This window comes from Phoca vitulina, unplaced genomic scaffold (genome assembly GCF_004348235.1).
Source record: "Phoca vitulina isolate PV1807 unplaced genomic scaffold, GSC_HSeal_1.0 scaffold16, whole genome shotgun sequence".
NCBI lineage: Eukaryota > Metazoa > Chordata > Mammalia > Carnivora > Phocidae > Phoca > Phoca vitulina.
In genome coordinates, this window is record NW_022589719.1 from 26,323,752 (window position 1) to 26,346,802 (window position 23,051).

A 23,051-nucleotide genomic window follows, 5' to 3' on the forward strand; every position below is an offset into this window, starting at 1 on the left:
ATTGTTTGTGCATAACACCCAGTGCTCCATGCAGAACGTGCCCTCTTTAATATCCATCACCAAGCTAACCCATCCTTCCACCCCCCTCCCCTCTGGAACCCTCAGTTTGTTTTTCAGAGTCCCTCCTCTCATGGTTCGTCTCCCCCTCCTATTTCCCCCCCTTCATTCTTCCCCTCCTGCTATCTTCTTCTTTTTTTTTCTTAACATATATTGCATTATTTTGAAACAATCCTTTCTTTTCCTTAAAATTTTTTGTCCCCCCCATGTCTGCCTGTAAAAGCCTTCCATTTTGTGTAGCTCCTCAAATGGGATGGTGTCAATTCATGAATTATTGAATGGAGCAAATTAGAGCTTCAAAAAAAAAAAGTTGAACTTTTTTTTTTTTAAAGATTTTATTTATTTATTTGAGACAGAGAGAATAAGAGAGAGAGAGCACATGAGAGGGGGGAGGGTCAGAGGGAGAAGCAGGTTACCTGCCGAGCAGGGAGCCCGATGCGGGACTCGATCCAGGGACTCCAGGATCATGACCTGAGCCGAAGGCAGTCGCTTAACGAACGGAGCTCCCCAGGCGCCCAAAAAGTTGAACTTTTAGAAACAGAGAGTAGAATGGTAGTTCCTAGGAACTGGGTGGGGCGGGGGGGTGGCTGGGGTGGGGATTAGGGAGATGTGAGTCAAAGAGTATAACGCTTGCTGTGAGAAGGTGAGTAAGTCCTAGAAATATAAGGCACAGCCTTGTGACTACAGCCAACAATACCGTATTATATACTTGAAAGTTGCTAAGAGACCAGATCTTAAATGTTCTCACCACGAACAAGAAATGATAATTGGGTGATGCGGTGGAGGTGTTAGCTAATACCACGGTGGTAATCATATTGCAATGTGTAAATATATCAAATCAGCACTCTGCTCATCTTAAACTTACACAGTGTTATGTGTCAGTTATGTCTTAATTTAAAAGAAGGCCTTATTAAAAAAAACCCCAAAACCCAAGTATCTTCTTTGAGACCAGATGGCCTCACTGTGTAGCTAAGGTCTTGGCCTCTGGAAGCGCCTTGTTGCTGGGAGAAAGGCAGGGGTGAACCTCACCCTTCTGGCCCCACACTGTCCAGTATGGTTACCATTAGCCACACGAGGCTGTTGAGCACTTGAGACGTGGCTGGTCCACACTGAGGTACGTGGTAAACGAAAGGTACACTTCAGGTGTCAAATACTCTGCATGAAAAAAAGAATGTGAAATATCTCATGGCTAATTTAGAACTATTGACTGCAGGGTTAAAGTGACTGCATTGGGTTAAGTAAAACATATTACTGAAATTCTTTTCACTTGTTTCTTTTGGTAAAAAGCAAAAGTCGGCGGACGGGGCTCCTGGCTGGCTCAGTTGGAGGAGTTGGCGAGTCTCAGATCTCGGGGTTGTGAGTTCGAGCCCCGAGTTAGATGTAAAGATTACTAAAAATGTGAACGTCTATTAAGCGATTCATGAATGGGGCAGCTGCCCATCTAGCAAGCAGAGGGGAGCTCGGAGGAGCTATAAAAAAATGGAAGGTTTTTATAGGAAGGAGGGCGGGACAAGGAAGTTGTTAGGAAGAGAAAACAAAGGATTGTTTCAGGCTAGGTCCCCACCCCTTAGGGGGAAGCACAGGGGCTCTTATCATGCAGATGACCTCATCTTCCCTTGGGGAATGGAGAGGACCCATGTGACAGATTATCTCCCTCGTGCTGACCAGAAAACTCCCGACTGACCCATTAAGACTTAAATTTCTGGGGGAGTTTGAAAGCGCAGTTAGGTTAGGTAGTAAGCCCAGTTTGATGACGTGGCCCAAGTGACACCATTTTGGGCCTGTGGTTTTCTTTTTGACACTTTAAATTTTTTACAAAAGTAACTGGTTCTGGGAACTTGGTTCCTTCTCGGTGATCATTACTTACTCTTTCTCGCCCACTGGCCTGAAAGAAGCAGCAGTAGAGCCTTGATGTAATTAGGGCCCGAGGGATAATCTCCAGGAACTGCTGCCTGAGAGGGGAGAAGGAAGATTGAGGTCCCTGCCCCATGTTCTGCATAAGCAAGAGAGGGGAGCTAGCTAGACTGGCAAGGCCAGGGTTTCAACCCGGCTGATTCCTCCTTACCCCAGGGACATTTGGCAGTGTTGGGAGACATATTTGGTTCACACAACTGGGTGTAGGGGGTGGTGTGCTAGAGACAGGCCACCCCCCGCCCGCCGCCCCGCCCCAAAACAAAGAATTATCCAGCCCCAAATGTTAATGGTGTCCAGGTTGAGAGATCCTGGCCTGCACCGAGGAAGGGCTCTGGACATCCTTGGACAAGGGTCAGGAGGGAGGCTGTGGACGCTGACACAGCAGAAGAATCTGTTCTACTCTCTTTCTTCCATTCCTTGGCTCTTTCTAGATCCTCACTGACTCATGGGCTTTCCCCCTGAACGTCTGAGCCTGTCTGAACTCATCCTGGTGGAGAGAGAAGGAGCTCTCCTTCAGAGGAGTGACTCACCCTCCTGGAGCCCCAGGTAGAGGCTGCTTCCAGCTGGAGACCAGCCTTCTGAGAGAGAGCTCCAGAAAGGGGATTGGTCCGCAGGGACCGGGTTGGTTGCCCAGCCTTGCCTATCTCTTTTCTTCCTGTCCCCAGTGCCCTCAGTAGCTGCCCTGGAGCTCATTAGAAGCTCCTGGTGAGACCAACTCTGCCACAATCGTTGGGTAGCTGTCAGCCCCTGAGGAGGAAGCTGGTAGAAGCTGACAGCATTTTCTCAGAGGGAATAAAAGCTGACCTGCCTCCAGGTTTCTTGAGGAAAGCCCCGTCTCCAAGTGTGCAGGGAGGGGAGTTGGGGGAAGAGCGGCTGGTCGATTCTGTAACTTTCCAACCAGATTTCCTTGAACTCCCTACCCCCTGCCCTCAGGGAGAGTACAGTCTAGCTGGGGAGGGAAAGCCTGCATGCTTCAGTTGATTATAAAGCGCTTGAAAGAAGACTCAGGGGGAGCAGAGGCTTCAAAGAGGAAGATTCCTGCCCATGATTCAGTCTCAGGTGTACCTCTGAGAAGAGCTATAGCTTGCTGAGCATCTATTCCATGTCAGACACTGCTGGGCACGTTGCTGCAGGCTCCTGTTTAAGTCCTGTTTAAGGTTAGCAAGAATCTAGCATTCTCTCTGTATCCCACACCAGGCCAGGGGCTGGGCGACTGGGATATAAGGCTAAAAAAAAAAAAAAAAAGACAGTGTGCTCCAGGTACTCATGTCTCACGGGGGAGGAAACCTGTTTCCCACCATGGTCTCCTGGCTTTAGAAAAGGACCGCATCCCTCCTTCCACATCTTCAGATCCCCGTTTTTCCTAGACTCCTGGACGGTGCTGGATGGGGCTTCCTGCTTGAAACGAAATGTTTCTTTTCTCCTTTCCTTTTCCTTTTCCTTTCCTTTCCTTTTCCTCTCTTTTCCTTTCCTTTCCTTTCTCCTTTCCTTTCCTTCTTTCTCCACTCAGCACTCAATCTTTGATTTCTGATAGTTTTCACATTTTTTTCTTTAACAAAGGCAAACCACAGCACAGAGGAAGGAATGATAAATTGTCTCTGTAGGAGTCAGAGAAGTTTCCCAGAAGAGATTATGTTTAGGCGGGGACTAGAATGATAACGCAGGGATTTGTCAGGGCTGACGCAGGGATGGACAGCACATTCCAGGCGCTGGGGAAGCCGTGAGTAAAGGAAGAGCGAGGCGAAAATGCATGACTGACTCAGGCCAGGTCACGGGTTGTGGCTGCAGGGCAGGTGTTTGGTGGGAACTGTGGGGTGCTCCCTGGAAAGTTCAGTTGGGACAAGCTTGTAAGACAACACGAAGGAGTTGAGAATCTCCCCCATGGGCCAAGGGTTGGAAATTCAAATGCTTGCAAGGGATACTCGGATACCTTATGTGAACAAAAAACGTAGGCTTTAGTCTTTCTACATGGACATACTATTTTGGGGGAGGGGAAGCTCATATTACATCTATATGGACTTTAAATTTTTTTTAAAATTTATTTTTATTTTTGACATGTTTCACATCCAAATGGTACACGTTATCTTCATGCATCCAGAGAGTATTGGCCGAGCGCCGTCTGTGCGCTGGGCATTGTCTTAGGCACTGACTCTCTGCCTTGAAACAGGTCATTCGTGGGTCCCTGTTTTCTCCTCTCACTTTTGCCAGAGAGGTGAACATGGTCGGTTTTCTGAACTAGTAGCAAAAACTCAGGGCGTGATGAATGGTGGGGGAGACCAGGGTGGGGGAGGGGGAGGAATGGAGAGCCTTTGACTCAGTGCCAGGCAGTTACAGCGAGGCTGAGGACAAGGCCGGTGGAGAGTGCCGCGTTTCAGTTTTCCTTCCCAGAGAAACTGGGAATACAGATTCCTGAAATGTGATCTCATCAACACTTTTATGTTCACTAAAAAATTCAAACTTATGATGCTGTGCACACACAACCTGTTGGCAGGATGCGTGGGAGGTTGTGGGTGAGCCGTCATTCGCTACCATCCTCTGCTCCAGGCAGTAGGCCATGAGGGAGGCATGGCCATGACTGCTAGATGTACAGCCAGCATTCATTCACCCCTTCCTTCAAAACAGAATCCCAAGATAGTCAAGGTGGCACGGTGCCCAGCTAAGAGCCATATATCCTAGCCTCCCTTGCAGACATAGGGCTCCCGTGTGACTAAGTTCTGGCCAGTGAGAGGCAAATGGCTATGACTGGCTGTTACTGGACAGGCTACCGAAAGGGACTAGGTAGCGGGCAATTTCCCCCGTCCCTCCAGGTTTCTTCCTCAAACCCTGAACTGATGGCTGGAGCTTCAGCAGTCATACTGGGCTAAGAGGCAGCCTTGACTATAGAAGCTGTATTGTCTGATTGGGCTGCCATGACAAAATACCACAGACTGGGTCACTTAAACAACAGAATTTTTTTTTTTTCCTCATAGTTCTGGAGGCTGGAAGTCCAAGATCAAGGTGTTGGTAGGTTTGGTTTCTTCTGAGGCCTCTCTCCTTGTCTTGAAGATGACCACTGACTTGCTGTGTCCTCACTTGGTCTTTCCTCCGGGCAAGTGCATCCCTGGTGTCTTTGTGGGTCCAAATTTCCTCTTATTATAAAGACATCAGTCAGATTGAATTAGTGTCCACCTTAATGGGCTCATTTTAATTTAATCATCTTTTAAAAAGATTTATTTATTTATTTATTTATTTATTTATTTAAGAGAGAGGGAGGGAGGGAGATAGTGGGGTGAGAGGCAGAGGGAGAGAATACTCAAGCAGACTCCCTGCTCGGTGTGGAGCCAGACACAGACACGGAGCTTGATCTCAAGATCCATGAGATCACGACCTGAGCCGAAATCAAAAGTGGGCTGCTAACTGACTGAGCCACCCAGGCGCCCCTAATTTAATCATCTTTTAAAAGCCCTGTCTCCAAATATAGTCATATTCTGAGTTATTAGGGTTAAGCCTTCCACGTATCAATTTTGAGGGGACACGGTTTAGTCCATAACAGAAGTTGTGCACTGAAGATGCTGGGACAGAAAGATAAAAGTCACCTGGATCCCCACTGCCTTCATGGACCCCCCATACCAGTATGAACCATTTCCAGCCTTTTAAAAAAATATATATGATTCCATTACAATTCAGGATGCATGGACTTCTCCTTGATCCCTTTGTCGGCATGAAAAATCTCTTATCAGTCTAATCCTAGCTTAAACATAACTGCTCTTGGGCAACTTCTCTGACTCCTACAGACAGACTTCATCGTAAGAAATCATAGGGACTTAAACTGTTATGGTCAGTTCTCTGTTACTAGCAGAGGAAGGCAATTCCGGAGGGCTCCCTGGAAGGGGAAGGATTTAGCCCAGTGTGTGTTTTCCAGAGGTTTGAGGCAGAGGAGGGGCATTTGGAGGCAAGGGAGACCCTATCAAAAGAAATTAAACTGGAAAGGCAGGAAGGAGGCAATCTGGAGCCACGAAGATCAAGAACTTCCATGTTTCCTGAAATGAAGTTGATAAGTGTGTTCTGGGGAGTCCACCATGAATCCCTAGGGCACCTGGGTTCTCTGCTCTGCGCTATTTTATGGCGGTCTCATGGGACTCGGAGCTAGCCAGTTCAACCCCTCAGATTTATTATTACTCTTTTGGTTATCTGTAAAATGGGGGTGATGACACCTGGCTTATCTATCTTACAGCATTTGGTGAAGATCAAATAAAAGAATGAATGAGAAAAGGTTTCAAAAAATATAAATGAGCCAGAGCAGTGCTTCTAAAGTCATTTGTTTACATCCTTTCTGATGTTTTGCCTTGTGTATCACCTAATTGTGATTTTTAAAAATTGGACCACGCTAAGCAATTTTTTATTAAAACACGCTTTTTATCAGAATAAAATAAAAAGTGACATAATAAGTAAAAATTAAAGTAGCGTAACATTATGAAATGATAACTAGTTACTGTTAAGTGTTAAAACTGACTCTCTGTATCAAAAAGGGAGACTGGATTAGGGAAGGTCAAACTTGTACCAAGTAGAGACTTCTGCCTTGACATAATCAGAAGAGGGAAGGAGAAAAGGAAGAACTTTCTGCTGATTCAGTTAAACGCTATTTAATGTCAGAGCTACATGACATAGCCTCACTCTTAAAAAATACTGATGTATAAATCTACTTGGTCGTATGAAGGTTTTCCCAGGGAAGAAAGGAAGACAATGGTGTTTAAATAATGGTTTGTGAGCCTCGTTGACTCTCCTGGGAACCTTACAGTAATCAGTTGAGATGTGGGAAAACTGAGGGTCAGGGGGTTATGTACCTTGACTCGACATCACAGAGATGCCAAGAGACAGAGTCACTCTGAGGCAGCGTGAACTCAGGTGTGCCAAGCCCCTAGTAGCCCCTTCCGTACCACTGGATAATTCCATGATCTGGTTCTCCTTATGATGTATGAATTTAGGAAAAACTGTGCCCGCTGTCTGTTAGATGCGGTCATCAGAAAGGGGCAATATAGTGTATTGGTTGAGAATATTGCTGCTGGAGCCAAACTACCTGGATTCAAAGTATGGCTCTGCTTCTTATTAGCTGTGTGACCTTGGGCCAGTTACTCGGCCTCTCTGTGCCTCAGATTCCCAGGGATAATCACAGTATCCATTTCATATGGTTGTTGTGAAGATTAAATGAGTTGATATGTGTAAAGCTTTTAACATAGTGCTGGGGCACCTTGCTGGCTCAGTCAGGAGAGCATGTGATTTCGGGGGGCTTGATTATGAGGGGCTTGAGTTCGAGCCCCATGTTGGGTGTAGAGATTACTTAAAATAAATGAAAAATAAAATAGTGCTGGCACATATTTCACTCTATTTAAGTGTTAATATGATCTGTGCTTTATGTTGTGGCTCCCATGGTAGGGCTTGGGATAGAATGTTCCACACTCGGTTAAGAAGGCAGCTTGCCAAAGGCGTCTCTTCTATAAGCAGCCTCCACCTCTTTATTCCTCAAGCTGTAGATCAGAGGGTTCAGCATGGGGATGGCCACAGAGTAGAAGACAGATATGACCTTGTCTTATTATTCTATAGCATGTGAAAACTCCGCTGAGCTTCCAGGACAGGTCTGGTGCCCGAGATGGGGCAGGTGTGTGTGGGGGGGTGAGGTGGGAGGCACAGGTGGAAAGCCTCTCGCTCTGAGCCTCAAGGGAACACAGCCTGTGGATGGTCACTGGGATGGAGGCGTAGGAGACCAGGGTAACACTGTCTGTAGACAAGACAGATAATCAGGGCGGAAGTTGTGAAAATGACGCGTGTCCATCTTTGCAAGACTGCGGGCGGCTCAGAGCACAGGCTCCCGGGAAGTGGCTGGAAGTGCTAATTGAAACCGGTGTCTGTGTGCTTTTTCAGGGTCTAATGTGGCTTCTTTCCCAACTGGTATTTCCTGTGATCTTCAGAATAGCCTGGGACACGCGCTTGATGGTGTGTGTGTGTGTGTGTGTGTGTGTGTGTGTATGTATTTGCTATATGTGCACAGTAATGGGCTTATACCATAGTTGCTTTATTCACTTAACAGTATTGACATCTCTTCACCTCAAGAAAACAAAAAACCAACCCATAACTCTCCCCCCTCTACAAAATAGCGTTATTGTTTTTATAAAAATCCATGCTAGTTGCAAACAATTTAAGCAACACAGAAAAGAATTGAGAAGACAGTAAAATCTGAAAACGAAAGTCAGTTGGGGTCCCACTACCACCACAGAAGATGGGAACTGGCGGACATTCTTACTGGAAAACTCTAAACACAGTCGCGACTCTGTCTGTCCTCGGACAGACCCGTCCTGCACAAGCTACTCTATCAGGTACTCAGCAAGATGCCGCGGGCGTTTTCCCATATCTAGCAGTGAGTGATGGCTTACGTCATCATATTTGACAGCTGCGACTTATTTTGTTGGCTATGTTCTGTGCGTGCCACCCTTTACTTACCTAGCCCCCTTGGTTGACAGTAAGGTATTTCCAACTTTTCCCTGTTATAAGCAACTCTCTGATGAACGCCCCCAGGGATGGGCCCCCCCCCCCAAGGGCCACGTCCAGGGAGCACGGGGTGTAGAGAGACTGCTTTTCCTATCCTAGGAAGGAAGATTCTGGCTCATACCTTGGGGAGCCTGGCCTCTTGGGTTTCCACAATCCCAGGGGCAATCACCACGCAAAGAAAAGGGTCTTGTTAGGCAAATGACTGGTTTGGATAAAAGAAATTCTGTCCCTAGACTCTGATCTGGCAGAGTCTCAGCAGATGGGGGAATGGTTGGCCCGTATTTCCTGTAAGTAAGAAGGGGTTTGTTCCCTTGGGGGGAGACCTGCTGAATCTCCTCTATAGAAGTGACAGCGCTTTGTCCCCTGGCCTTCCCCCACTGCACCCCAACCTGCACAGGTGTCTGATGCGGCTTCCTCACCAATGCCCCCTTCCCCGCGCCGGTCCTCTGCTGCGAATGCACCTCAGCCTCCGCCTGTCTCTCCGCGGGGGATGTTGTGGTGGTGCCGGGGAGTCAGCGCCCCTCCCTGCAGCTCCTTACCTTCATCCTGTAGACGGAGCGTCCTGAACATGGCCACATGACTGGGTTTGGCCCTGGAGTGGGAGTGGAAGTGATCTGTGCCCTGTTATGAGCTTGAAGCCTTAGGAGCCCCCAGCAGCCCCCTGCCTTTCCTTTCTTCCCTCTGCCGTGACACCAGCCGTGCGTAAGACAGAGGGGCTTCTCTTAGCCCGAGTCCTGGAGTAAGAAGGAGCAGACTCATCATGGACTCATGGTGAACATGAACAGGAGTGAGGAATAAACTTCTATTCTTTTTTTTTTTTTTTAAGATTGTATTTATTTATTCGAGAGAGAGAAAGAGAAAGAGAGCGTGAGCAGGGGGAGGAGCAGAGGGAGAGAGAGTCTCAAGCAGACTCCCCGCAGAACGTGGAGCCCGTCGAGGGGCTCGATCTCACAACCTGAGACCATGACCTGAGCTAAAAGCAAAAGTTGAACGCTTAACCGACTGAGCCACCCAGGTGCCCCAATAAACTTCTATTCTAAGCTGATGAGATTTGGGTGTGGCTTGTTAATAGAGCGGCCTCCGAGGCCTGATGTATTCTTCAAAGGCAAAGTTCCTTTTTTGGCTCTGGCCCCAGTTCTAGCTCATCTGCCCCCAGATCATCCACGCCTCTCAGGTGGGGTGCCTTCCTACCTCCTCTGGGGAGCAGCTCCTTCACACTCACCAAGCCTACATCTAGCTAGTTGAACCGAGGAAATAAAAAAAAAATTTTTTTTTTTTTTACTGTTTTTGACTTTTATTAAATTTTAGAAGTTGAGATATAATTGATAAATAACACTTTATTAGTTTCAGGTGTCCAACATAATGATTTGATATTTGTATGTATTGCGAAATGATCACCACAGTAAGTGGTTAATAGCCGTCACACACCCAGCTGCAGTTGTTTTTCTTGTGATGAGAACTTTTAAGATCTACTGTCTTAGCAACTTTCAAATATGCAGTACAGTATTGTTAACTATAGTCACCGTGCTCTACATTACACCCCCAGGACTTATTTATGGCAATTTATTATTATTTTTTAATATGAGAAGGTTCCAGCTGTGAGTGGCAGGTTCCATTTGACTCCATTCTTGCCAACCTGATTGACAGGCGATATGTTGCAATGAAACAAAGTCCTGGACTAAATTCAAACTTACAAGTTCTGCCAAACAAGTAAACAAGCGCAAACTGCTGATAAACCTGTCTGTGGTCTAGGAGTAATCCCTTTCTCTGTCCTCAGGACTGCTGACCAGCAAATTCTTCATGAAGTGAAATATCGATGTTCCTACACCAGTTATATCAGCGAGCAGGACCCTCCAGGAAGCAGAGAGATCCCGAACCAAAGGGCCCTGCATTCTAATTACGTGGTGGGAAGTGGGAAAGACGATAACGTGCTATGAGTTCTTAGTGCTTGCTTGCCGATGGCACTGTGCTAAGGTCTATACTGAGTGATGCAGGTCCATGGTCTTAGCCAAGCTGTTCTTGAGGAATATCCCGACTGGGAAAACACATAAGGGCTATGTCAGCAGCCAAATGGATGTCCTTTCTTGTCTTTGCATCTTTTTTTGATCAAGGGTGAAAATACGTTAATAAGGCCAAGTCCAAGAGTCCCAGAAAGCCAGAGTTGAAAGGACTCTTGGGGAACATCGGGCTCAATGTATTTGGGAAGAGGCCTAGAGGGGAAGGTGCTTGCTAAAAGTTATATGCAGCCAGTGAACTCTGGGGCTTGAGACCTGGTCTTTCTGAATAAAAAATATTTCCTAAAATTACCCAAAAATGCCATAGTAATGTACTGCTGTTCCCAGTCCCACTGGATGACCTGGAATCTTTCGGATGAATGCTGATTATTCATTAACCATCAAGGGCACAGATAGACTATGTACACATGGCAATGGGCTCTTTTTCAGCCGAAATGATTTCCCTATTGACTGTCCCTGCTCACTCGGCGCAGTGTGTGGGAGACACGTTCAGCATGATAACCCCATCATAATGTCATTGATGGAGAAAGTGAGGTGAAGATCTGTTTCCAGGGGAATAGAATAGCATCCCATAGTGGTGTTTTTTTTTTTTTTTTAAGATTTTATTTATTCATTTGGGGGAGAGGCAGAGGGAGAGGGAGAAGCAGGCTTCCCGCTGAGCTGGGAGCCCGACATGGGGCTCCATCCCAGGACCTGGAGACCATGACCTGAGCAGAAGACAGATGCTCAACCATCTGAGCCACCCAGGCGCCCCCCCCCCCCTAGTGGTGTTTTAAAATAGTAAGTTGAATCTGAGAATGGAAATCATCTATACCTACTGGCTTAACTATCGGGGCTGAGAGAAGTGACTTCCGACAACAACATGACCTAACTAATTGTTCCAGGAAATTCAGCCAAGGAAGATATGGCCATAAACCAAGAAATAACTTCACTGTTTGCTTCATGAAATTCCTGCAAACCAATTTATCTAAACAAATAGTTTGCTCCTCTGGGCAAACAGCTCTCCTATTAGGACAGTAGATTACTCGCCCAGGGAAATAATCTTCTCAACAAACAATGGTTTACTTCTCGAGATTTGCTTTCAGGCCCTGTCTTCCCTGTACTATAATGTCACAAATTTTGTCCAGTCCTAATGTGCTCCCTAATTTATAAGATCCACTTTAGGGGCACCTGACTGGCTCAGTGGGAAGAGCATGTGACTCTTGATCTCAGGGTTGTGAGTTCAAGCCCTGTGTTGGGCTCCATGCTGGGTGTGGAGCCTACTTAAAACAAATAGAAAAACTTAAAAAAAAAAAAAAGATCCACCTTAAACCACTTGGGTCTGGACCCCCAAACTCTGTAAATATCTTCCACTGATTTCCTCCTTTTGAGACACTAAGATTCTGTGTACTGTCTTACTACAGTAGGTCTCATAAACTTAGCTTTGAGCAACAGGTGTTTGGTGATCTTTTGAAGAGTGATCAGTTGATAATCTATCAATCTATTCTTTACCCAAGGTTACTGTTCTTTGAGAGCATTTTGCTTCTTTTTTCTATTCTTTTCATCTCTTCTCTTCTCTTCTCTTCTCTTCTCTTCTCTTCTCTTCTCTTCTCTTCTTTCTTTCTCCTCTCCTCTCCTCTCCTCTTCTTCTCTTCTCTTCTCCTCTCCTCTCCTCTCCTCTCCTCTCCTCTTCTCTTCTCCTCTCCTCTCCTCTCCTCTCCTCTCCTCTCCTCTTCTCTTCTCTTTCTTCTCCCCTCCCCTCCCTTCCCCTACCCTCCCCTTCCTTCCCTTCCCCTCCCTCTCCTTCCCTTCCCTTCCCTTCCCTTCCATTCCCTGCCCTCCTTTTTTGAGGCCCTTTTGCTTCCTGTTTTGGCTCCTTGATAATTGGGCAGAATAGTAGAGTTACATTGCCTTGTGGCGGTTACCTTGTCAGTGTATCTTTTATGAGTACACAGATTCACTGTGCTGCCAAGAGGGTTCAGATTTCATGTGAAAGTCAGGACCGGAAGAGACCTTACATAGATCATATTTTCTAAATACCTCTTTTTGCACAAGGAATAATTGGGGTTCTGGGACAAGAGATCTTTCTCTGATTTGGAGGAGAGATGCTAAAGTTAGCTACTTTAAGCAACATCACTCCTTCTCCAAGCCCCCAATTTTTGATGAATCAAAGAATCACTGCAGTCCACTCTTGAAGCCAGCCTGGACTGACCATGGAAGAAAAAGTGCCTTCATTCTTTGTTGTGAATCACAGAGAAAACCCTACTCTAGCATGAAGATGGAACCCAGGAAGGGGTGGAGGGCGAGGTAACTGGCTTAGGGAATTGGGGCTTTCTTTGGTGGCAAGAGGGCTGGGGCCAAGGCAGGGGCACCAAGGGTCCTTTCATGTCCTAATTCTTTCTGCCTTTTCTATCCCATTTCTTTTTTCCTGTTCCAAGAGACCAAGGTCATACAGTTTTGTGTGACAGAGCCGGGATCCAGGCTGGGTCGGGCTGTCTTCAAATGCTTTTCAGGTGCTCGGTAGGAACAGTAAAGTCTGTTTACTGTGGACTTGGTTCACCCCAGGAATCATCATGAGTCAAGACACTATGGAATAAGTAGAAAGCTGGGCCCTGGTGGGAAATATGGGAGCAGCTCCTTGGAATTTTTGGAAGCAGTAGAAATGTAAACGTGTTGCATAATTTCCTGCAAAAATCCAAGGGGTTTTAGCACTAGAGTAGAGCCTAGGCTTTGAAATCAGCTGGTCTTGGGTCTACCAATTATGACCTATATTTGACCTTAGAGTTCTTGGACTCTGAGTTTCCTCATATGTGAAATAAGCATAACCTACTCACAGATTTGTCCTGAGGGTTAAATTAAGTAGTGTGTATGATGTGCCTCCCAGAATGCCTGGGGCATAATATATGTTCAATAGATGTTAGCTATTAATTATCATTATTGAGAAAATGCCTTCTTTGGGTAGCAGTAGTGTTTTGTTAGGCCCAGGCCTTATGGAGTAATGACAACTTGTCATCTTTTCATCATCTGCTGCCCCAAAGCCTAAAATCCAAAGAGGAATATGCCTTCATCCCTATGTCCTGATTAAGTACCCAGCACTGTGCCAGGCTCCGTGGGGATGAAATGACGTCTGAGGCTGGGCTCTTGCTTCCACATGCCTACGGTTCAGCTGGGGAGGCGAGTAACGGTGGTGAGCAGAGTCTGTGGGAGTGTAACTCTGTGGGGATAATTCTGCACTGTCCCAACAAATGTGCTTGTGTCTGGACTGGTGAGGGGACAGGTGCTGGAAAAGAGTATACTTCGCTGCAGGCTCTCAAGTGCTGCCTTTGGCCACTGTCTCCTATCTGGGAATAGAGATGTGGGAGAGAGGCCAACGGCAGGTAGCAGGATTCGAGAGGAGGGGGCTTCAAAGGAAGCTCAACTCCATATAAATTTTGCGCATAAGCAGAAGTCTGGAGGGATCCCGACACACCCCTTTCCTCTGAGTCTGGCTCCTCTCAAGCTAGGTTTGACGTCCCCCTGGCCTTAAGGACAAGAAAGCCAATATTTGTCTTGCCCTCAGGGCACCACCTGTTGGTCTAACTTCATGCCTGACCCTGATTTCACTCATGATGCTGCTTTACTTATTTTGACCCACGTCTTGAAATCTTATCCTCCTCTCCTGGTATTTGACCCTTGGCTCATCCTTGATTTGGAGTCAGCACTCTGCTCAGCACGATCTGATAACTTGGCCTGGCTCTGACCTGCCCCAGGACTGCAGGGTCCAGCCCGTCACGAGAGCCTGGCTGAGCATGATGTGAATCCCGTGGTGCCACCAAAGAGGGAGAAGATGGGAAGAAGAAAGGCACAGACAGAGAGCTCTGCTTTGGGCTTCAGGGAATGCCTCCTTCAGAAGGTGACTAGGATGCCGTGATGGGGAGGAGGCTGAGTGGAAGGAAGGAAGAGAATGCCCACCCCCCCCACCCCGGCCTTGGCAATGTCAGCACAAGTAAGCAGGTGGCTGGGCAGAGGTTCAGGTCACAGAAGAAGTGATGAATGATGCTGGGGCCACAGAGGAGCAAAAGGAAGCTGGCATTTTGCGTGACCACATCACTGATACCAGCAGCCAATGCCCCTTTCATGCCCAGAATGGATGATGCCAGGGGAAGTGGGGAAACCGTATCAAATGAGCATTGATTCAACAGCGTACTTCGAGCTAGGGTTTTTTTTTGTCATTTGAGTATTTAAGCTTCACACAACTTTCTTGTTTACAAATGATGCCAGATTGTATGTTGTAAAACCAGATTTAGACATCAGTCCTGTCTGATTCTAGAACCCATTAACTTCTGTTTCATCTTATGTTCTCACGAGTCTCCATTTCTCTGGCCCAGCATTGCTGGTTCACAGGGAAAGAGAAGGAAATTTGGGAGCGTGACCGGGTGGCCTAGGAGGTAGTTTCGTTCCCTGTAGGTCTGGGCTGAGTCTGGGGCCTTGTGATGTCTCGGCAGGTTCTGGGCCTGCGGAAAAGGGGATCAGGCCGTGGAGTGGCAGAAGAGGGGCTGGGGCAGGCCTGACAGCTCGCTGTATTTCTCTCCTCGCCGAGAACTGTGGTTCTTCGCCAGTGGACCCCGCCAGCCTCATTGTTCTGTGATTTCTGGCCTCACCAAACTGTCTCCCCTGCATAGAAATAATAAGGGAGATAAAATAATAAGATAGCACAGGTCGGAGAAATGATTCAGTGTAAGGATGACTAATTACAACAGCTAAGTTGTGCTGAACGTTAATTAAGGACCCGATGGCGTTCTCAGTGCTTTACAGATGTTAAATCTTTAATCCTCACGAACCACCTTATGAGGTAATTAATATCGACATACTCATTTTTCAGACAAAGAGACCAAGGTCATATAGCTTTGTGTGACGGAGCCGGGATCCAGGCCGGGTCGGGCTGTCTTCAAATGCCATGGTCTGAACCTCCAGGATAGGCAGCCTCTCTCAGGGAAAATGACAATGAGACAAGACTGCACAGGCGTGGAGACCAAGCCTGATGGAGCCCCATAGAGAACCCCACAAGGTTTGGGGACTAAATTCAAAATAATTCAAGGACAATCCATTAGGGATTATTTCAGTTTTTTGTTTTTTTTTTTTAAACTATATAAGAAAGCTCCTTAAAATGTAGTATCTTAAAACTACAACACTTTGTTACGTTTCACAATTCTGTGGGTTAGGAATTTGGGTGGGCTTGGGGCAAACTGGTCTTCTCCTCCACATGGTGTGGACTGAGATCGCACACACAGCTGCATGCACCTGGCCCGGGGCTGTCCCGGAAGGCCAAGGCTTCTCGCAACATCTGGTGCTTAATGCTCTTCCATATGGCCTTTCCACATGGCTAGCGGGGCTTCCTCCCAGCCCGGTGGTCTTAGGGTAGGCTTCCAAGATGGAAGAAGTGGACACCAGCAGTCTTCTTTAAGGCTGGGCCTGCAGTTGGCATGTTGTTACTTCTGCTCTGTGTCATGGGTCATAGCAAGCCGCAAGTGGGGTTGCCCGATAAAATACATGGTGCCCATTTAAATCTGATGAACAAGTTCGGATAGACAAAATATTTTTTAGTATAAATCATGCAATATTAGGACATATTTATGCTTAAAAATTATTTGTTGTTTGTCTCAAATTCGATTTTAACTAGACACTCGTATTTTTATCCCAACCTTGATGGGAGGGGTGGCATGTCATTCAGAGAAGTAAGGAATCAGTGGTGGCCATCCTTAGAAATCCAACATCGCAGGGGTCCATGGAATAGGTCCCAAAAGGTGGAGATGATATAGCATAGTGGTTAAACCTGACACTCCAGAGTCTGAGTTTCAATCCTGTGATTTATGTAATCTATCTGTGACTCAGTTTCTTTCTTTTTTAAAAAATATTTTATTTATTTATTTGAGAGAGAGAGAAAACAAGAGACAGAGCATGAGTTGGGGAGAGGGGCAGAGGGAGAAGCAAACTCCCTGCTGAGCGGGGAGCCCCAGGCGGGGCTGGATCCCAGGACCCCGGGATCATGACTTGAGCCAAAGGCGGACCCTTAACTGACTGAGCCACCCAGGCACCCTGTGACTCAGTTTCTTTATCTTAAAAATGGGGCTATAGTAGTTTGTGTCTCATGGGGGTAGATGGGAGGATTTTATGAGATTAAAATAAAATTCCTGACATACAGCAGGTATTTGATAAACGTTTGTTATCATTAAGGCTGGATTTCAAGCGAGGATCTGGCTAACGTTCCAGTCCTACCTAGTCGGGGAGCCAAGGGCAAAGAGTGGTCCCTCCGAGGGTCACACCTAAGGTGGGCACCATATCTAATACTGTCTTTGTACTGGCAGAGAGCTCGGTTGTACATTGGTACTTTCCTTAGGCTTGTCCTGGAAACAAGCCAGCACACACATCCGACATGCGCCCCTGAACCCCTGCCCCCCACTAGTACGGTTTTATTCCTTTCCTGAGGTTTTAGTCATGCTGGGGCCCTGTGATCTGACATGCATAAAGCACAGAAGATGGGCACCCAGGAAGAAACATAAAGGACAAGCTGCAGAGTTTACCACGAAACCAATATTGGGTTAAAGAAGTTAAGGCTGAGAAATCGGGGCTTTCAGGAAAACTACTGGCAAGATCCTTCCAACCCGCGCTGCCTGGGAAATGAAGGTATCTTCAGGCTCCTTGACACGCGGAAACAACTGGAGCCATGAGGAAGAAGGGGAAAGCAGCTCTACTTATCTATTTTGCCTTTTCCACATTTGTGAGCCGCTGTTAGCCCCATGGCAGATGGGCGATCACGAGCTGGGGCCTCTGATGGCAGGTGGATGGAGAGCATTTAGCTAATATGTGAGCTGGATTTAACCATGAATTTTGATGGCCACACCACACCAAGTGAAAAGTCTTGTTGACAGAAAGAGGTACTAGGGGATGGTTTCCCCAGGGAGCTCTGCTACCCATACTTGGGCACAATGTCTGAGCACAACGTCCGATGGAAACCCTAAGAAGACTGGAAAGATCTCATCCTGCCCAGAGATCCCTTCTCTAGTCCTCCTTCCCGCTAAGTCACAATTTGCTGCTAACACCTGCAGGCCTTGCTCACATCACTTATTTACAGGTACATTGTAAACTGAGTGATTGGGTTACTTTTATAAAGAATTGTAGATTTGAGGGGCTCCAGGGTGGCTCAGTCGGTCGAGCGTCCGACTCTTGATTTCAGCTCAGGTCATGACCTCAGGGTCCTGGGACTGAGCCCTGTGTCGGGCTCCACACTCAGTGTGGAGTCTGCTTAAGATCCTCTCTCTCTCTCTCTCCCTCTGCCCTTCTTCCCCACTCGTGCACATTCTCTCTCTCTCAAATAAATAAATAAATCTTTAAAAAAAAACTAGAATTGCAGTTTTGAACTTAAAAGCACAAGCAAGTAGAACAGTGAAGTGTGCTGTTGGGTACAATAATAATACAATACCCACGGGGGGCGCCTGGGTGGCTCAGTCGTTAAGCGTCTGCCTTCGGCTCAGGTCATGATCTCAGGATCCTGGGATCGAGCCCCACATCGGGCTCCCTGCTCTGCAGGAAGCCTGCTTCTCCCTCCCCCCTCCCCCTGCTTGTGTTCCCTCTCTCTCTGTGTCTCTCTCTGTCAAATAAATAAATAAAATCTTAAAAAAAAAAAAAAAATACAATACCCACGGGAAACTACACTGTTCAGACCCTGAGGTCATGCTTTAGACATGTTGTTCATTGGGCAGCATTTCACAGATTTATGGGCATAGAATTTTCTGGCTGGTAATGACTGGTGGGCTGGCCTTGGAAAATCAGTCTCTCAAATTATGACAAACATCATGCTTTATTTTAGAGAAGAATGGGATTCTAAGATTGACTGGTGCCCTCCATTGAGCAAACTTATCTTTAGAGAGCTTATACGAACACTGTCCCTGAGCCAGGCTTGTGTCCCGTCTATCTCAGCTTCTTGGGGCTGGTGGCGTTTCTGTGAGGTCCAGGAGAGGGTAGGGATGAAACTGTGTGTATGACACTCTGGGGTTGGGGTGGGGACAATGCTCAGTATCTTGACCTGTGGAGAAGGCAGGGCAACCACCTGGCAGGATCCATGAGTCTTCTGGAGGGTGTCTGCCCATCTGCCCCTTCTGTAATACTAGTCACCTCTGACCAGGCCCAGCTGGAGGTATCTTGGACTGCCTTGGATTCTTTCTCCCAGGGAAGGCCTTGCTCACTTGCATCTGGCTCCTTCCATCCTGTGCCAAGTTATCCCTGGATGTGACGCCTGGAGAGACGTCCCGCCTGGTGAGTGACAGCACTCGGCACTGGAGAGCTTGAGTGTTCCGCTGGGGATCCCAATGCTCGGGCTGCCTCCCTACATGGTTACAGTGTCCCTCTCCCAAGGGCCTCTTAAGGTTAGTTTAAATGAGTTTGAGAGCCTTGAGAACCAGAGGAACATCGAAGAGATTCGAAGTGACTTAACCCCTTTTCATTTGTAAACACGTAGGCTTCGGCCATCACATCTCTATTGCACGCGGGACAGGTGGAAGCCCAGCAAGGCTAACTAACTTTTGTCGGGTGACGGAGCGAGTCCCCGCCAACAATAACCGTTTGCTCAATGTCCAGTACTTGCTGGCAGTGGTCTGCAGTGGCCCGGTGGCTCAGCTGCCCGGCCAGGACCACAAACCGGTCTTCCTTCCAGCACCTGTGGCTGGACCTGTCCCTCCACCTGACCTTTGGCTTCACTTCCACCCAGTAGAAACTTCCACATCTTCAGGTACTGAGTGGGTTCTGGGTGGTCTCAAGACGTAGTGTAACTCAAATGCTCTTGAGAGAGGTAACACTTTGACTTAATTTCCAGCCAACATTCCAATGCCTCCTATTGGGTTCTGCGCCCGATGGTTTTAGTTGAGGGAAGAGGGGAGGAGACATTTGGACAGGGAGGTGTGCGTGGGGCTGAAGGGGCTGGGTGCCTGTCTCCTAGCAAACTTCGCCATGTCCTCAGCTGCTTCTGCTCTCCCCTCTCTGCCCTGTCTTCCCTCCGTTCCTCATAGGCCACCCCGTAATCCATTTCTGGGAAGCCTGTTTACTTTGTAGTCTGTGACTGGGTTGCCCAGGACCATGGGGTGAGCATGCTCAGGAATTGCTGACATTAGGAGCAGAGTGTGAGCTTACCAGGGCAATGAAGGAGGGGCTGACACCCCAGTGTCTCTGTTCCTGGGTCCTCTGTGTCTCCTTGGTCCTAAGGGAAATTATTATTCGAAGGAAAGTTTTCTGTTAAGCAAATGGCTTATTTTCATGAAAAGACTGCAGTTCTTAAACTGCTGAGTCTGGGATGGAGTGTTGGGATGGTGGGGTGGGGGGACCAGCTGGGGCCTGCTGTATTCTTAGTGCGTGTGATTGTTAACTTACGTGTCACCTTGACTGGGCTCAGGGATGTGGGCATCTCTGGTAAAAGGGATGCTAAAACGTTACTTCTGGCTATGTCTGAGCGGGGTTTCCAGATAAAATTAGCATTTGAATTGGTAGACTGAGTAAAGATTACCCTCACTAATGTGGGTGGGCCTCATACAAATCCATTTAGGGCCTCAGTAGAACAAAAAGGCAGAAAGACGAATTTGCCCTTTTGGCTGGAGTTGGAACATCCATCTCCTCCTATCCTCAGACATCAGTGGGCTTGGTTCTTCGGCTTTTGGACTCCCACCAGGAGTAACACCATCAGCCCCCAGTTTTCAGACCTTTTGATTTAGACCGAATTACACCACCAGCTTTGCTGGTTCTCTGCCTGCAGATGGCAGATGGTGGGACTTCTCAGCCTCCATAATTGCATGAGCCAATTCCTATAATAAATCTCCTCTATCATCTATCTATCTATCATCTATCTATCTATCTATCTATCTACCATCTTTCTATCTATCATCATCTAATCTATCATGTTCTATTGGTTCTGTTTCTCTGGAGAGCCCTAATACAGTATGTTAAGAAAAATGACCCTAAACCATGAATTAAGCCAAGAGATGATTTCAGTACCATCACTGAGCATTGATCAACAGTTCACCCGTGCATTATTCAATTTTCTAAGAATATGTTGTTTCACTTCGATAATCATGAAGTTACAGGTGAAGATGGAGGTTTCTTCTGGAAGAGATGCAGTTGTTTTTGGTTTCCTGTAAGAAGCAAGCCCAGCTGTGTTGGCTCAGCCCAGTCTGCCTAAAGCTCCCCTTCTCCCCTCCCACCAGGTTCTATGATGGTCAGATTTTGTTTCTCTCTCCTCCTTATTTATACCATCCACATTTCTGGCCCCATGCTTTCCCCCCTTCCTGGATGATGTGTAGGCCAAAGTAAATCATTTAGGAATTTAGGATTTAGGAATTTGGAGCTAGAGGTAACCAGGAAAAACATAAACCATTTACACCCTATCCTCTGCTACCTCAGATTCTCCAGACAGGCAGAAATACAGACATTTTAGCACACATGAGACAGGGTTCAAGCCAATTTTATTTGACTCTCAGAAAGATAGTAAACCTCAGTTGACATCTGGGTTTCACAATAAATTTCACCTCTTTCTTTCCCTCTAAAGTTAGTAAGATTGATTTCTGTTACAATAAAAAAGGTTTTTTCTAAGACATAAAGATAATTTGATCTTGACTGAAAAGAGCTCTATGGACTTTCAGCTTTTTATTTTGTTTAAATTGGCGATTTATAGAGAAATAATAGCTCATTATTGCTGTAGCACACATTCTGGTCCCTGGCTAGTTATAATGGAGATTTCTGTAGCTGGGGCTCCATTCAGCCCCACAAAGTCAAATGATCACTATCTCCTTCCTATACTCAAATATCACATGGACCATTTCTCCAATATCACAGAAGGGCAATATCCCCTATATAACCTTTTAGGTCGCTGTGGCATTCAGTGCTCCTTTCTATATTTGAGAACTCTCACAGATAGGAGGAAGACAGAATTTGACTCCCACTCTGGGACCACTGAAGGCGGTCCTAGGGCTCTGTAAGGTAGAAGTGCACGTAGCATGTCAGGGGGTGTAACATATCCATGCTGAATGTGGTATATTGATGGGTGTACAATAGGGATGTTGCCAAACAGGTGGATGTTCCTGACTCTGGCTTGAACTTCAGGGAATGATGGGAAGGCATAGGAACAGTTGGAGATGAGATGTGGTTGGATGCTATAAGGATGGTAGAGGCTAGTGTCAGTGGCTTTGTCCTGCAGCTGAGCCGTGCTGAATGCTCAGGGGCAGCAGTGCTGGCCATAGCAATGGGGAACGCTCAAAGGTGATGCTCCCAGTGGGGCAACCTGCACAGACCACAGACCACAGGCAGGCGTTCAGCTGTGTTTGGCCATTCTTGGTTCCTGTCCCAGCTGGGATCTCTAGGCTTCTCTTCTATTTTATGAGCTCCCAGATACCTTTCTAACAAATTCCTTTTCTGCTTAAGTTAAGAACCCTAATTTGTACAGCGGCCTTGACACCTTTATTCCTAGGCTGTAGACCAGGGGGTTCAGCATGGGGATCACAATGGTGTAGAACACAGAGAGGGCCTTGTTATAGGCTGAAGCACTTTCTGGGTTGGGTTGGACATATACAAAGAACACAGACCCATAGAAGAGGGAGAGGGCAGTGAGGTGGGAGGCACAAGTGGAGAAAGCTTTGCTCTGGGCCTCCAGGGACCTCATCCTACAGATAGTGATCAGGATGTAGGTGTAAGAGACCAAGATGGCTGACACCATGGGGACAGTAACCAAAGCAGAAAAGAAGAGCAGGATGACGTTGGCTAAAGTGGTGTCTGAGCAGGCCAGTTGGAGCATGGGGGGGGGGGATGTCACAGAAGAAGTGATCAATGATGTTGGGACCCCAGTAGGGCAAGATGAAGGCATTCCCTGTCTGCACAGCTGAAATGGACACCCCCACAGCATAGGTGCCCACCACCAGCTGGATGCACAAGCACTTGGACATGATGGTGTGGTAGAGGACAGGGTAGCAGATGGCCACAAATTGGCCATAGGCCATGATGGCCAAGAGCAGGCACTCCCCTGTGCCATGGAGGATCATGAAGGCCATCTGGACCACAGAGCCCGCAAATGAGATGGACTGGTCCACGGTGAGGAAGCTGGTCAGCAGCCTGGGGGTGAACACGGAGGAATTGCAGATGTCTAGGAAGGAGAGCACGCTCAGGAGGAAGTACATGGGGGTGTGGAGGGCGGAGCTGGTACGGATCAGGTCTATCATGCCCAGGTTGCCCACGGGTGTCACAGCGTAGATCAGCAGGAAGACGCCAAAGAGATGTTTTTGGTCGGCCTGGTCTGTGAGGCCCAGCAGGATGAATCTCGTCAGCATGGTGTGATCCTGCCCCGATGTCATTCCGCTGGTGTGTCACACACAGGACAACGGCCAAGGGTAAGAGAAACAGGAATGTTAACATTCTCATCAAAGAGGTAGCCTTTAACATCTCCTACCACCGAAGAGCTCATGTATCTCCGAGTGGCAGACTTGTCCCCAAACTCCACATCAATCCCATCCTGTCACACTCATGCTGAGGTTCTGAGGGTTCTCTGTCCCCCTT

The 23,051-nt window shown here is 47.2% G+C and overlaps 1 protein-coding gene across 1 annotated transcript; it reads right to left on the minus strand.

Moving 5' to 3' along the window:
- Nucleotides 1–7,411: 7,411 nt before the first annotated feature.
- Nucleotides 7,412–22,849, minus strand: LOC116638667 (olfactory receptor 1009-like). Its single transcript, XM_032414765.1, has 4 exons — nucleotides 22,302–22,849; nucleotides 22,050–22,216; nucleotides 13,671–13,685; nucleotides 7,412–7,536 (listed from the first exon to the last, which is right to left on the minus strand). The coding sequence occupies exons 1-4, from the start codon at nucleotides 22,847–22,849 to the stop codon at nucleotides 7,412–7,414; spliced, it is 855 nt and encodes a 284-aa protein (XP_032270656.1).
- Nucleotides 22,850–23,051: the final 202 nt, after the last annotated feature.